Genomic DNA, 16,582 nt, shown 5'->3' on the forward strand with positions numbered 1-16,582 from the left:
TGTGTGTGTGTGTGGGGGTGTGTGTGTGTGTACGTGTGTGTATATTATCTTTTTTACTTTGTACTTAGCTTTAACTTGTGTGAGTGTATGTTTTTCTTTAGATGTTGTTGTTTGTATAATTAACGCATTATGGCATTTATGTATGAACTAGGATACTCTTTATTGTAAACATGTATTGTTTTTCTAAAGCTGTTCAGTTTGATGTTAAGCGCGGAGAGCGTGGATTAACTCCATGGTTCGCGCTATATAAGCTTGTCACTATTATTATTATTATAGATGTAGTTCGCACCATATTCGTCAAAAGTACGCATTAAAACAACAGTTTTGCAGGGGGGTGGGGTGGGAGAGGGAGGGGCAGAAACCGAAGAAAAACACCATAGCGCACAAGTCATTCGTTGATTATCAAACCACATAAAGTTAGCAAACGACAACAGGTACCGAATAACAAATCACCAAACAACGTGAGGCCACCGTTTGTAATGATAAAAGCGAAAGGGGGTAGTAACGGATATCTGTGAAATCCACATCAACCATATTGTAGAATATAACGTATGAATACTTCATGGCGTGATATGACATCAGCTATGCCTCCAAAAGATGATAGCAACACCGTTCTGTGCCGGGGTATTTTTGTCACCCACTGCTGGATGACAAGAATGGTGGAAAGAACTCAATAAGAGACAGGTCATACTTTCATACTGCCCAACTGTATACTCGTTTACTGTTGCGTCATGTGCCTATTTCTGTTGCCGACTGTCGGATGACTAGAATGGCGGGGAGAGATCTAGAGAGGAGTGCAGAGCAGACTCAAGGGCTACATGCTCTAAGTCGGGTGTTGCTGAGACGAAACCGATGTGGTTGAGTAAACTTTGTATACTTGGCAGTTGCTGTGTGTATAATTTGCTGCACACACATACAAACCCTGTATACAAATAGGACACAGTAGAACTTACAACACATGGGGGTTTGGATGGTGGGAGTGTGCATTTATTGTGGGCTTGGGCGGGGGGGGGGGGGTGTGTATATGGTGAAATAATACAGAGTTGACGTGTCATGGGCGCGTTTCAAGACACAACTGAACGTGTAACCACACCACCCGTCATGTTTTCAACATTGCAAAACAACCGTACCCAAGACTGTTCCCATAATTGTAGTTGCTCTCTTTCACACGCTAGATCGACCTGACTGCGCGGGGGATTTAAATGAAATATATATATATGACCTGTTAGGTAAGACACAACATACACTTTCTGACGTAAAAAAAGTAAAATATTGTTCAGTTTAATTCACCGTTTCGACGGTTGAAAGTGGAGCATGCTGTTAAAAACACTATGTTTGAGGGTAGGCGTGGTCAAGGGCCGTCGCGATATAACCTTGAACGGTTGAAAACGACGTTAAAGAAAGAAAGAAAGAAAGAAAGAAAGTGGTCAAGGTTCTGTGATGTCATGCTCAAATATTGCTCAAATCCAAGAAACACAGTTGTAAACAGAACTAAGACTGATCTTCAAATGCACGTATGTTTCAGACCAGCAATCTGCTGTTAAACATCTTAGCTACACCACTCGGCAAACAAATCCTGACCTTGTTGTGCTCAGTGTATGAGCACGGGGGATAACCGGTCAAATGCCGAACAGAAGCCGAATGCCGCTCATGACACGTGTGAAGGCAAGTTTTGTCTGTTTTCTAGGTATTGTTTGATTTATGTCGGGATTTAAGGTAAGCTACTGATTCAGCGATGACTAAATTTGTTTCTCGATGCATAAAAAGTCAGGGAGCGATTGATATTTGCCCGTAAATATCCTTCAAAGCTGAAAATGTCCGCGATCGAGCACCGGAAATGGCTGTTCGATGGGTTTTGCAAGTAGAAATGTGCTTTATTTCACCAAATCAGCTCGTATTTGGTATGGGTACGGGATTCTAGAGGACGAAGGAGTCATAAGAGGTGCAAAGAAGTGCTATTTGGGAGTAGAATAAATCTTCCGAGACAGTAGACAAGAGAAGGTCATATTTGAGAGAGGAGCGCGTAGGCCGATTGTCTTTCCGACAAGCGAATGATACAGCAGATTAATCATTCGTTTTGACCAGAAACCTAGTCTCTAGTTTTTATGAATGAGTTTTTTAATTAAAACAATCACGAGAACTCTCTCGCTTAGCCTAATGGCTGTTCGATGGGTTTCGCAAGTAGAAATGTGCTTTATTTCACTAAATCAGCTCGTATAAATTTGACATCGGTTTGGTATATATATATATTTTTTCTAATCCTACCGCGAACTGGATAGCAGACGCGGCACGACTGTTGCACCACACTTTGAAGTAATCCCACACTTTGAAGTAAATTACTTCAAAGTGTGGGGATGTGCCCCACACTTTGAAGTAAACCCATTTTTTACTTCAAAGTGTGGGGGGATCTTCCCACACGTTGAAGTAAACTCAGTTTTTACTTCAAAGTGTGGGGGGATCTTCCCACACTTTGAAGTAACTTACTTCAAAGCGTGGGACTTTTGCATTGCCTGTTTGAGCCTGATGATTTTGTCAAAAAAATGGCAGTCTTTTGGATGAGTGAACAGAAAAAGTGAGCGAGCCAAGAAACATAGTGATGTTTGTTATCAGGATTAAAAGGCATATGTACGCGCTCCCGTGTTTACAAAGTGTAGTTTGCCCATAATCGATGTCAAACGCACCATAAGACCATGTAATGACGATATGTCGCCATGCGCGGACCATATACATGCATTACAGCTTGTTCTAGCCTCTGAAAAAGTGAGGATGTCAACAAAGACGCGGAGTTATTTCCCTTGCGTCAACGCTACCTCTGTTGGCAAATCTATAAATAGGACGATCTAGATCAAAATAAAAATTCAAATATCTCAACATTTAAGGGGTCCTAGACCACAATATCTTGCAGGGAACTTAATTTAGCATGTCTCCAGCTGTGGGTAAAGCAATTAGCGTGTATAGTCATCGAGTACATATGGCTTTAAGCAATGTCCCATTGTTGAGTGTGACGAAAACTCGTGGTGACGATTTTAAAACATGTTGGGTCACGCATGGTCCAATCTTACATGGTCCAACCTTACATGGTCCAACATTACATGGTCCAACCTTACATGGTCCAATCTTACATGGTCCATATATATTATTGGACCATGTAAGATTGGACCATGTAAGATTGGACCATGTAAGATTGGACCATGTAAGGTTGGACCATGTAAGGTTGCACCATGTAAGGTTGGACCATGTAAGGTTGGACCATGTAATATTGGACCATGTAAGATTGGACTATGTAAGGTTGGACCATGTAAGATTGGACCATGTAAGGTTGGACATGGTAAGGTTAGACCATGTAAGGTTGGACCATGTAAGGTTGTCCATGTAAGGTTGGACCATGCAAGGTTGGACCATGCAAGGTTGGACCATGTAAGATTGGACCATGTAAGGTTGGACCATGTAAGATTGGACCATGTAAGATTGGACCATGCAAGGTTGGACCATGCAAGGTTGGACCATGTAAGATTGGACCATGTAAGGTTGGACCATGTAAGATTGGACCATGTAAGATTGGACCATGCACGATTGGACCATGTAAGGTTGGACCATGTAAGATTGGACCATGTAAGATTGGACCATGTAAGGTTGGACCATGTAAGGTTGGACCATGTAAGGTTGGACCATGCGTGACCCAACATGTTTTAAAATCGTCACCACGAGTTTTCGTCATACTCAACAATGGGACATTGCTTAAAGGCATATGTACGCGCTCCCGTGTTTACAAAGTGTAGTTTGCCCATAATCGATGTCAAACGCACCATAAGACCATATAATGACGATATGTCACCAAGCGCGGACCATAATATATGCATTACAGCTTGTTCTAGCCTCTGAAAAAGTGAGGATGTCAACAAAGCCGCGGTGTTAGCTCCCTTGCATCAACGTTACATGTGTTGCCAAATCTATAAATAGGACGATCCAGATCAAAATGAAAATTAACATATCTCAACATTGAAGGGGTCCTAGACCACAATATTTTGCAGGGAACTTAATTTAGCATGTCTCCAGCTGTTGGTAAAGCAATTAGCGTGTATAGTCATCGAGTACATATGCCTTTAAAGCCTGATAACAAACATCCCTATGTTTCTTGGCTCGCTCACTTTTTCTGTTCACTCATCCAAAAGACTTTGCCATTTTTTTTGACAAAATCATCAGGCTCAAACAGGCGATGCAAAAGTCCCACGCTTTGAAGTAAGTTACTTCAAAGTGTGGGAAGATCCCCCCACACTTTGAAGTAAAAACTGAGTTTACTTCAAAGTGTGGGAAGATCCCCCCACACTTTGAAGTAAAAAATGGGTTTACTTCAAAGTGTGGGGCACATCCCCACACTTTGAAGTAATTTACTTCAAAGTGTGGGATTACTTCAATCAATCAATCAATGAGGCTTATATCGCGCATATTCCGTGGGTACAGTTCTAGGCGCTCTGCAGTGATGCCGTGTGAGATGAAATTTTATACGGCCAGTAATTGCAGCCATTTCGGCGCATATTTACCTTTCACGGCCTATTATTCCAAGTCACACGGGTATAGGTAGACAATTATTAACTGTGCCTAAGCAATTTTTGCCAGGAAAGACCCTTTTGTCAATCGTGGGATCTTTAACGTGCACACCCAATGTAGTGTACACGGGGGGGGGGGGGGGGGGGGGGAGTTCGGACACCGAAGAGAGTCTGCACACAAATTTGACTCTGAAATAAATTTCCGCCGAACCTGGGATCGAACTCACGCTGACAGCGGCCAACTGAATACAAATCCAGCGCGCTACCAACTGAGCTATATCCCCTTCAAAGTGTGGTGCAACAGTCGTGCCGCGTCTGCTATCCAGTTCGCGGTAGGATTAGAAAATATATATATATATACCAAACCGATGTCAAATACGAGCTGATTTGGTGAAATAAAGCACATTTCTACTTGCGAAACCCATCGAACAGCCATTAGGCTAAGCGAGAGAGTTCTCGTGATTGTTTTAATTAAAAAACTCATTCATAAAAACTAGAGACTAGGTTTCTGGTCAAAACGAATGATTAATCTGCTGTATCATTCGCTTGTCGGAAAGACAATCGGCCTACGCGCTCCTCTCTCAAATATGACCTTCTCTTGTCTACTGTCTCGGAAGATTTATTCTACTCCCAAATAGCACTTCTTTGCACCTCTTATGACTCCTTCGTCCTCTAGAATCCCGTACCCACACCAAATACGAGCTGATTTGGTGAAATAAAGCACATTTCTACTTGCAAAACCCATCGAACAGCCATTTCCGGTGCTCGATCGCGGACATTTTCAGCTTTGAAGGATATTTACGGGCAAATATCAATCGCTCCCTGACTTTTTATGCATCGAGAAACAAATTTAGTCATCGCTGAATCAGTAGCTTACCTTAAATCCCGACATAAATCAAACAATACCTAGAAAACAGACAAAACTTGCCTTCACACGTGTCATGAGCGGCATTCGGCTTCTGTTCGGCATTTGACCGGTTATCCCCCGTGATGAGGGAAGGGCGATCTCAACGTAAAAACGCAAGTCGCATTGACCAAACATCGTGTTATTATATTTCTGTCAAGTACGTTTGAATTCAAAACAGCGAGGATCGTTTGCTCTGAAACTCCAACGTCGATATACCGAGAAGAAAAAAAAACATAAAGAAAAAAAAAACATCTCTGGCTTGAAGTGTCATATTTAGGACACGTACTGATAGGAACAATTAACGTATAATTTACCGAGCCGTGCACCCAAACAAACCGTAACGTTAGATCTCGCGACGCAGCATTATCTGACCATAATTTTTATTGTCTTACTACCAGGATGCCTTGACGCAGACAAACGTGAGAGGGAACGTTCGTCTGAACCAATCAGAAGCCTCTTGCAACCGTGGCGACACCAAGCGCCCGTAAAGATGACGCCATCGTGCCATGCCTTCGTGACGTCTTGTAACTGGATGTTACGATGGTGATATCAGAGAAAAATTAAGGGAAGGCTCGCACTCAAGGCGCTGAAGAACTCAACATGAAGCGGGCAGGGTGAGCAAGGTCGGTATTGCAAAACAAGAATCGTGCTCTCATCCAAGGATCCTGTATCGGGCAGACACATGATGGATCCTTGGTAACGTAGGACAATACAATGGTGCTGCATGTATATAATAATATAATTCTCTTTATTTATATAGCGCCTTATCCGAAGTTCAAAGCGCTTTTATGCCGTGTGAGATGGAATTTTTTACACAATATATCACGCATTCACATCGACCAGCAAACCTCAAGCCTGTTAGGCGAATGTTCACCTTTCGCGGCCTTTATTCCAAGTCACACAGGTATTTGATGGACATTTTTAGCTGCCTATACAATTTTGCCAGGAAAGACCCTTTTGTCAATCGTGGGATCTTTAACGTGCACACCCCAATATAGTGTACACGAAGGGACCTCGGTTTTTCGTCTCATCCGAAAGACTAGCACTTGAACCCACCATCTAGGTTAGGAAAGGGGGGAGAAAATAGCGGCCCGACCCAGGGTCGAACACGCAACCTCTCGATTCCGAGCGCAAGTGCGTTACCACTCGGCCACCCAGTCCACCTATAGTCGACTGTTTTGGACGAATCATTGTATCATTAACGCTAGACTAGTTAATGATACCATGTAGTGATGGTGGCAATAATATAATCACTATACAGAAGCACGAAAAACTGTAAGACATAAATTCATATTCACCACTTTATGTTGTTATAAGGCACCTTCCTTCATGTAGCAACAGGTATGTAAATTTATCAGCACATGGCTGTTCAGACTTTTGGTTCACACGATAAAGGAACATCCTTCCACTTTGACACACACCAACACTCAACACCCTGGCGGGTTTCTATGGAGAGTGTGAAGATGTTCCTGAATGCATATTACAGATGACACAGATGTCCGTTACATAATAAGGCTGAAGGCTGAAGAGTGTTGCTGTGGTCAAGTGGAAGCTAGGATGCTCTGCCCCATGTAAACGTCTGGGCAGATCTGTGGCGATGTGCAAGATGGTCCATACGGGAGCAAAATCAATGCTTCTTTCAGTTAATCGATGCACTTAGGGGATATTTTTAATCTTGGAAAGTATAAACGAGAAATGAATGGTAGAGTTTTAAAAACACAGTAAAAGCTAACACACCTTTTTCAGACGGACAAGAGATAAATCCTAGTCAGGATGGCAGAGCAACAAGAGGGCGCTGTCGGCAGGCAGTATGGTCTGTCATCGCTCTGTCACGCGCATGACCTTGGAGGTAAGTTGACCCTATGTATTATAATAAAAAAAAAAATCTTTTTTTTTCTTCTTTTTTTTTTTTTGCCTCAGTTGCATGCAGTCCGCTTCAAGCTGAAAAATAAATGAAAAGAATGAAACCCTAATCTTTTTTTCTTTTTTTTTTCTTCCTTTTCTCTTCTTTCTTTCTTTCTCTCTACAGCTGAGCGTCCTTCTTCATTGGCGTTTTATAAATGTATCAATTGTATGTGGTTTTCTACAATGGACAAAATCTTGCATCTTTAATGTTGGTTATTGTCTTACATATGTCTGTGTTTGGGTTGACTTAGGTGTTGTTTGTGGCGGTGTCATGATGGAGTTAACATAGTAACAATCACAATAAGTAAGAGGAAAAGCAAATTGTAAGCGTGCTAAAGTTTTCTTAGTAACAGTTCTCTTTTCATACAAGTGGTGTTTAGTGTAACAATGTAAGTTCCGCCTTTACCCCGGTACCGTTCTTCTTTTAGCGAAACGAAAGAAAGAGGGGGCGGTGAGGGAAGCCAGAAAAGAAGTATATATGATACACTATTCTACATTTCGTATTTGTTTCTCTTTGTCAAACATTATTATAATATCAGTGGGAGTTCCGTATCTATATTTGCTTATGCACATCTTTCCTATCAAAATCAAGTGATTTATATATTTGCATTTTATTGAGTCAGCACCATTAATATAACCACACAAAATATGTTCTACTCCAAAGACTATTCTTATTTTATATTTCTCATAAATAATTTGTTCAACGTATCTTCATAGCACTTTTATTTTCTTACAATTAACAAAAAAATGTTCAACGTAATCTATTTCGGTTGGACAGAAGGGGCATCTCACACTATCTCGTATTCCAATTTTATACAGAAGAACATTTGTTGGATAAATCGTGTGTAATATTTTCCAGTGCAGCTCTCTTAATCTGGATTCTTGGGTTACATTTTTGGCCAGGTTCCAATGTGACTGGTCGACATTAATGCCAAACATATCACGCCAGAAGTTGATAGATCTCGGGGTAGTGTACTTTTCTTCAACAATATATTCGCGGAATTGCCTGGCACTTTTAATACTCGTTTTATTGAAAAGAAGATTGTTTTGTCTATTCAATACAGGTTGGTTAGGATCATAATTGCTTTTTGTAATATATTCAGATACTGCTGATCGAACTACAATATATTCTAAGTAGAGGCCAGGTGAAGCGTAAACACTTGCTTGGATAGCGGGATAGGACTTGATACCGTGATTACCTAACATGTCTCCTACATACGTAATGCCTGACCGGGCCCAGTTCTCATAATACAGAACGTTATTTTGATAGCTTATACTTGGATTGTTCCATAAGCAGTTGTCTTGCACGCAATCGTTCTGAGAAATTGTATTATGTTCTAACCATGTTCGAGCAACAGCTGTCCAAAATATCGATTTTATTCTTCCAATTCCCTTAAACTTAGACGGTCGAATAGCTGTAGTAAAGCAGGCAAAGCCACAACCGAACCCTTCAAAATATTTGTTTGGGATCCATGTCCATTTGCATGAAAGGTTGCCAGATGAGAGTTTGCTTAACCATTGACATAAGAATGAGTTTTGCATTGTACTGCTATTTAAAACAACTCTTTTTACTTTTTCAAATGCTTTTTTATTACAGTCTTTTTTCCTCCACAAAAAACGATATAATATTGTGTTTATTTCCTGCAGCACTTTGTCAGGGATACAAATAGATCCTTTTTTCCCAAGTGAAGATGCTTTGCTTAATTTTATCAATTTTACTTGACCAGTTTAGTTCAATTTCGGATGCGCTTTTCTCGCTGTTAAAGTTTACTCCTAATATTTTAATCTGCCGAACACATTTTACCTCAAAATTAAAATTGATATTTTTACTTGATCCAATTCCCATTGCTTCAGACTTTAGCTTATTCAAGCACAAGCCTGACACCTCCGAAAATACGTCTATAATCTGTAGAACCATTGTAACGTCATCCGCGTCTCTCAAAAACAAAGTGATATCATCGGCGTATAATAGAATTTTAAAAATATTTCTACAAGTTACATTAAGGCCTTTTACTTCGTTGCTCTGCCTAAATCGAATAGCCAGACATTCCAGACCAATAATAAATGCCATCGGTGAGAACGGACATCCTTGTCTAATGCCACATTTTACATCAAAGTTTTCCGACAGCCACCCATTGTACACAATACAACTTCTGGTTTCATTAAACAACACATTTACCCATTGTATAAAATCTTTTCCAAAGCCAAATTTACGAAATGCACAAATCATATATTTTTTGGATATACTGTCGAATGCCTTTTGAAAATCCAAGGCTAATAAAATCCCAGGTTTCCTATTAATTCTGCAATATTCAATCACATCGTCTATAGTTCTTATAGTGGATGAGACATGCCTTCCTTTCATATAACCGACCTGGTCCTCATTGACCACTTTATTTATTACTTTGCTCAGTCGATTTGCAAGAGACTTGGCTAAAATTTTGTAATCAGTGTTTGTCAGAGAGATGGGTCGCCAGTTTGTAAGTTTGGTTTTTGGCAGATCTTTTCCCTTATGCATTAAGGTTAATACTGCTGCCCTTTGGGTGTAGGACAAAGAACCATGATGTATTATAATAATGATAATGTTCACATGATATATCCCATAATGTCTCTTTTTTTCGTAATGGTCTGATCGTGCCTTATTGACATTAAAGGATTATGCGTACCCACAGTCACAAGAAAAATGAAGTAATGACAGAGAAAAACGGTTGAATAAATGTAAATTGAATTGTGATGTTTGACACATGTTCAACATTAAACCAGGTGAAACTGACCCTCTGACACAGAACTAAATGCAACATTAAACCAGGTGAAACTGACCCTCTGACACAGAACTAAATGCAACATTAAACCAGGTGAAACTGACCCTCTGACACAGAACTAAATGCAACATTAAACCAGGTGAAACTGACCCTCTGACACAGAACTAAATGCAACATTAAACCAGGTGAAACTGACCCTCTGACACAGAACTAAATGCAACATTAAACCAGGTGAAACTGACCCTCTGACACAGAACTAAATGCAACATTAAACCAGGTGAAACTGACCCTCTGACACAGAACTAAATGCAACATTAAACCAGGTGAAACTGACCCTCTGACACAGAACTAAATGCAACATTAAACCAGGTGAAACTGACCCTCTGACACAGAACTAAATGCAACATTAAACCAGGTGAAACTGACCCTCTGACACAGAACTAAATGCAACATTAAACCAGGTGAAACTGACCCTCTGACACAGAACTAAATGCAACATTAAACCAGGTGAAACTGACCCTCTGACACAGAACTAAATGCAACATTAAACCAGGTGAAACTGACCCTCTGACACAGAACTAAATGCAACATTAAACCAGGTGAAACTGACCCTCTGACACAGAACTAAATGCAACATTAAACCAGGTGAAACTGACCCTCTGACACAGAACTAAATGCAACATTAAACCAGGTGAAACTGACCCTCTGACACAGAACTAAATGCAACATTAAACCAGGTGAAACTGACCCTCTGACACAGAACTAAATGCAACATTAAACCAGGTGAAACTGACCCTCTGACACAGAACTAAATGCAACATTAAACCAGGTGAAACTGACCCTCTGACACAGAACTAAATGCAACATTAAACCAGGTGAAACTGACCCTCTGACACAGAACTAAATGCAACATTAAACCAGGTGAAACTGACCCTCTGACACAGAACTAAATGCAACATTAAACCAGGTGAAACTGACCCTCTGACACAGAACTAAATGCAACATTAAACCAGGTGAAACTGACCCTCTGACACAGAACTAAATGCAACATTAAACCAGGTGAAACTGACCCTCTGACACAGAACTAAATGCAACATTAAACCAGGTGAAACTGACCCTCTGACACAGAACTAAATGCAATATTGAACCCTACCTATTTACGGTATGCAGGGGGGGGAGGTCAATGTTCACTTCTATTCATGACATTTCCCGTATGGCAAACAAAAAGTTCAAGACTTGATTTCATTTTACACACAAACGTTTTTACTTGGTGGAATACAATAAGCATATCAGCCACTGTCAGAGGACTGTTTAGACACTCGCATTTTGAAAAAGGTGCACTGATTACTTATAACCTTTTTGCAGCGTGATGAACCAAAGGGTGTTAACGCGTAAGCAAGCCTCTCAGTGAGCGTGGTATAATGTGACCATCATCCAATGACCCGCTTCTTCGTCTCTTTATGCAGCATACTTCCAAGGCTGTGTGTTAAGAATCAGTAGTGGTTGATACGTGCCAAGGTAAACATTTCGATGCCTGCTTATCTATCTGCTCTGGTTCAATTTACAGGAGGAATGGATTTGCGGAACATCGGGGAAGTTCTGGTATCCTTGCAACAGAATTCAGAGCCGACTTTTATGCAAGGTAAATACGTGTCTCCCTCCATGTTCGTCTGTCTGCTTGACTGCCTGGTCACAGCTGATAGGCTCTCACTACATGAAACATCACAACTGTACACTTTCTTTACATGTTTTTTTTCTGATAAATTCATGATTGATTTTAAAACAAGAGGCGAAGCCTTCAAGGCTCACGTAAGAAATCGACAAACAGTAACACAAACTCAATCACTCAGTCACACATACACACACACACAGAGTAAGCATAGGTGACACTGTGCAAGAAAGCGAGACACTAGATCTAGATCTGTCTGTCTGCATGTAGCCTACTTACAAAGTTACAGGGACACAACTGCCAACTAGTCTCGGCCCGCACAAAAAAACAATGACCGAGACGTTCAGTAATTCCTTCGCGTGACGTCTAACCCTCTTACGCCTTAATGTGACGTCTTCAAATGACGAAATGTTAAAGTTTCTACCACAGACATACACACGCACGCACGCACATACGCACGCACGCACAGACAGACAAAGTTACGATCGCATAGGCTACACTTACGTGAGCCAAAAATCAGCGTATGCAAGTGGTAATTTAAATTGTTGACCACGATTTGTTTATGAAAATTGAATTTGACAAGAGGTACATTCTAACTACATGTAGATAAGATAAACTAAATACCAGTAGTCAGTACGTTTTAAGATGTGATTTGATAGGATTCAGGTGTCAACAATGCATGTCACATTACAACAGTGACCTTTTTAATCAATATTTTGGCAGATGAACTGTCTTCGTCAGGATGGTAAGAACGTATGAAAAGTTGCTCTTTCTTTAGGTTTCATATACTCCACAAACATGCAATGTCTTCAATCTGAAAACATCTCAAACGTATTTGTTGGTTAACAAACAAAAGAACTTAATTTAACTTCACGGTCTCAATGGTGGCAGTAGATGAAGCTACATTGAATTCGCTACATTGAATCAGATGGTGAGGGTCCTATATAACCCATATGTGTTCATACTTAATCGGAACTCATTGTTCACTTGTTAATTCAAACACATTAATCTTTTAATTACTATGTCGATGTTTAATTTGTTGGCAATTTTTTTATAATTAGATCCGTTTTTTCAACCGATCCTTAACTTTTTTTGAAGAGTGTATGGTGTATCCGTGCTGCGATAACGTCATTCAATTCACGAAAGACCACGTCTCTAATCCAAATGCAGTTAAACATGGATTCCTAGTGACATGGCGTGGATCATACACGATTAACTCTTGTTTATGTGAAAACCTTCCCTGAGTATGATTCTTACACGATCCACATTTTCTGGACTATGCACTCAAAAGCATTGTTGTATAAAAGGTACACAAACATGTGCCACATCAAAAAAAGCAAAACTCATAATTTGACATCTTTATCACAAATGGTAAGTGTATCTCATCGTCCTTCACGAATTCATTCCATTTCAGCCAACAGCGACGTCGTTGCCCACAGCAACAGATCCCGGTGCATTCAAACAGACGAACTGGAGGAGGCATCAGACATCCTTCAAGAGACAGGGCGAGTCATCCTGTGTGGGTTCCCAGGAACTGGCAAGACCACTGTGGGACACGCCCTCTTGAGACGCTGCAGAGAGGAAGGCTTCAAGCCCTACATCCTGTCCAAGCTGGAGGACTGGCACGCCCACATTGGGCCAGGGAGGCGGAGCTTTGTCTTGATTGACGCAATATTGGGGGAGGTACGTGTGAACAGACAGCAGTATGAAGAGTGGAGACAGATTCTGCGCAACATGCTTGAACTGATCAAGTCAGGAGACTGCAGGGTGGTGGTCACGTTGTATCCCCACGTGCTGCACGAGCTGCAACAACTGGAGACTGACTCTCAGAGCCCTCTGTTGGACAGTTCTGCAGTGGTGAGGCTGATGAAGGAGGATCTGGACACAGAGGTGAAGAGAGCACTGCTTGATTTTCACCTGAAGCAGCTTCCCCTTCAGCCTTCACAGCAGCTGAAGGTGGTGGAGAGAACTGTGCAGGCAGACACCAGCGGCCCTGCGTTTCTCTGGTGCTGTCGTTACCTGGTGGACCATTGGCAGGCAGTAGAGGACCCCGCTAATGTCTTCACGTCACCGGCTGAAGCGAACTCAGTGCTGTTAAAACAGATGTGTCTGCACGACACACACGGCGACAGCTTTGCAGCAGTGTTTGTGCTGGCTATGCTGGGTAAGGGTCGGTTCCTTCACAGGAAAGTGAGAGCACAGGCTGAACTCTTGAAGCATGGGTTTCAAGGACATTGTGACGATCATCTGGCAAAGTATGAAGATGTTCTGCTCGGTTCTGTGCTGGCAAGCCAGGATCATGGATTTGTCAGTCGCGTTATGTATGATGCTGCTGGCCTCGCTCTCGGTCGCTCGTTTCGCTTGCCTACACTGCTGAGAGTGTGTGACGTCACCTTCCTCGTGCAGCATGTACGTGTTAACGTAAAAGTAGGGCAGTTGATGAGAACGAAGAAAGTATTGGATATACAGGTTGGGTCACAATGTTTTGACACTGAGGCTCGTAACACGACAGCCGTTCTCGAAAACTGTCAATCACTAATAGAACGATTGCACGAAGAAGTCATGAAGGGGAATTTGAAAGAAATTAGCCAACACCCCGCTCTGCAGTGCACTGAGTTTCTGCTTGAAATGGAGAAATACTGCCAGAAGGAAAAACACAGCGAACACCACCTGCTAAGGGCCCTGGACACAGTGTACAACTTACCTCTGATTTACTGGTCTCTCCGTAACAAATGTCACGGTCTGAGTGAATGGTGTACAGATCAAATGAACGCTCATCAAGACTTACACCACACACTTCATGACACCCTGCTGGCGTGTTTTCTCTTCCCACATTTGGGTTATGAATTGGGGCATAAGTCAGAGCAACTTTCATTTCGAGGCCTTTTGGCAGCAGATATGTGTCAGTTTTCTACTGAGAGAAAAGTGCTGTCACACGAATATTTTGCGAAACATTTGTTGGGGAAAACTGCAAACTTTTACAAAATGATGACGGAAAAAAATATAACTTTCCAAGTGCTGTTCTACCGGTGTGACACAAATCTTCCCATTCCATTGGACCTGATCTCAATACAGAAGCCAGACAACAAACCGATACCAAACCCTTTCCCTATGGTCAGTATCCAGGTGTCAAATGGCACAGTCACGGTGCAGGTGAGAGACAGAGGGGACTGGTACCTGGCGCTGAGACTGCTGGCTGACAGGGAGGTGGACGAGACAGACCGTGACGGCAACACGCTGCTTCACATCGCTGCCGACAAGGGAAACCTGGAGGCCATCGCACTGGCCGTGAAGAGTGGAGCTTCCTTGACAAAGACAAACAACAAGGGCCTCACACCCTACCAGCTGGCACAGCGACGAAGAAAAGAGTTGAACACAGCGACAGATAGCGGCAACGTGGTATTCGATCTTTTCCCTGCAATACGTGGCGGTAACGAAGAGACAGTGAAGATACTCCTGTGGCATGGAAGCGGTGTTCATTACAAGGACAAAGAGGGAAGAACAGCCCTTCACTGTGCGTGTCAGTCTAAGTTCCCCACAGTTACCATCATCCGTCTTCTGCTGGACGCTGGGGCTGATGTGAATGCACGGGATAATTATAACAGGACACCACTACACAATGCAGTACCTTATGGACACAAAGACACGATCGCTCTGTTGATTGATCGTGCAGCTGATGTGAATGCCCGGGATGACTATGGCAACAAACCGCTACAACATTACATGCGTCGGGCAGTGGCCAAACAGAAACTCTAGAGCTGATCTGAATGCACAGACCGATTATTGCGTCACGCCTCAAAGAGATCTGACATCATTCATCAGCTGATAGAAGCAGGAGCGGAGACAGGCCGTGTTCACCAGGCAGTGGTGCGAGGTGATGTGAACCAGCACGACACCAGTATGGACTGTGGTCCGCTGCACACTACCTGTCTGATGGGGCGCACTGACATCGTTACCTGCCTAACTCAACACGGGGCGAAGGTTAATGCTGTGGATGGCAGGAAGACAACACATCTACACTATGCCTGTCAGACAGGTGTTGCTGACATCGTTACCTGCCTGACTCAACCCGGGGCGAAGGTGAATGCTGTGGATGACAGCTCAAATGTCGAAAACACCTCTATTCTATGTTTCTGCTGCTGGCCAAACACATGTAGCACGACAACTCAATGATGAAGGGGCCGATATGAATGCAAGGGAAAAATATCAGTCAACACCACTTCATGAAGCTGCTGATAAGGGAAACATTGAGATAGTTGTCTGTCTGTTAGAACATGGTGCTCAGGTTGATGCAACTGCTGATTATGACATCACACCGCTACACACAGCCTGTCAGAACGGTCACACTCAGACAGCTCAGTGTCCACTGCAGCACAGAGCCGACTTGAACGTTGTATCAAAGTGGAATGGCACACCGCTACACACAGCCTGTGAGAATGGTCACACTCAGACAGCTCAGTGTCTCCTGCAGCATGGAGCCGACGTGAACGTTGTATCACAGTTGTTTTGTTACACTTTGGAGCTATTGATGGACGTTCACTGATATACGGTCCCATTTTACTACCCAACACAGTCAGTCTTCCTTTGCTCTTTCTGTTACTGAAAAGGAAGTTTGTGAGTTGCCTTATACCTTAAGTGAAACCACTCCCCACCCCTCCCCGACACCCCCACCCACTGGCTTCTATTGCGAAGAAACTTTGGAGACGAGTTGAACAGTTTCTCCTTCACATTCTACAACAGCAAAATAGTTTGATTTTTTGAGGTTGACCCGTTTTTTTGTTCTGATGTATAT

At 42.3% G+C, this 16,582-nt stretch overlaps 1 protein-coding gene across 1 annotated transcript; it reads left to right on the forward strand.

The window, feature by feature from the left end:
- The first annotated feature begins 6,016 nt into the window (after window positions 1-6,016).
- Window positions 6,017-16,027, forward strand: LOC138948167 (uncharacterized). Its single transcript, XM_070319666.1, has 4 exons — window positions 6,017-6,077; window positions 7,201-7,303; window positions 11,689-11,763; window positions 13,205-16,027. The coding sequence occupies exons 2-4, from the start codon at window positions 7,228-7,230 to the stop codon at window positions 15,544-15,546; spliced, it is 2,493 nt and encodes an 830-aa protein (XP_070175767.1). The 5' UTR covers window positions 6,017-6,077; window positions 7,201-7,227; the 3' UTR covers window positions 15,547-16,027.
- Window positions 16,028-16,582: the final 555 nt, after the last annotated feature.

Source organism: Littorina saxatilis, linkage group LG15 (genome assembly GCF_037325665.1).
Source record: "Littorina saxatilis isolate snail1 linkage group LG15, US_GU_Lsax_2.0, whole genome shotgun sequence".
In the NCBI taxonomy this organism is placed as follows: domain Eukaryota; kingdom Metazoa; phylum Mollusca; class Gastropoda; order Littorinimorpha; family Littorinidae; genus Littorina; species Littorina saxatilis.

Excerpts from the sequence above, each read along its gene's own strand:
- LOC138948167 (XM_070319666.1), top strand. The coding sequence starts at position 7,228 with ATGGCAGAGCAACAAGAGGGCGCTGTCGGCAGGCAGTATGGTCTGTCA. Across the intron at positions 7,304-11,688 it reads TCACGCGCATGACCTTGGAG|GAGGAATGGATTTGCGGAAC; the intron begins GTAAGTTGACCC and ends TTCAATTTACAG. Across the intron at positions 11,764-13,204 it reads AGAGCCGACTTTTATGCAAG|CCAACAGCGACGTCGTTGCC; the intron begins GTAAATACGTGT and ends ATTCCATTTCAG.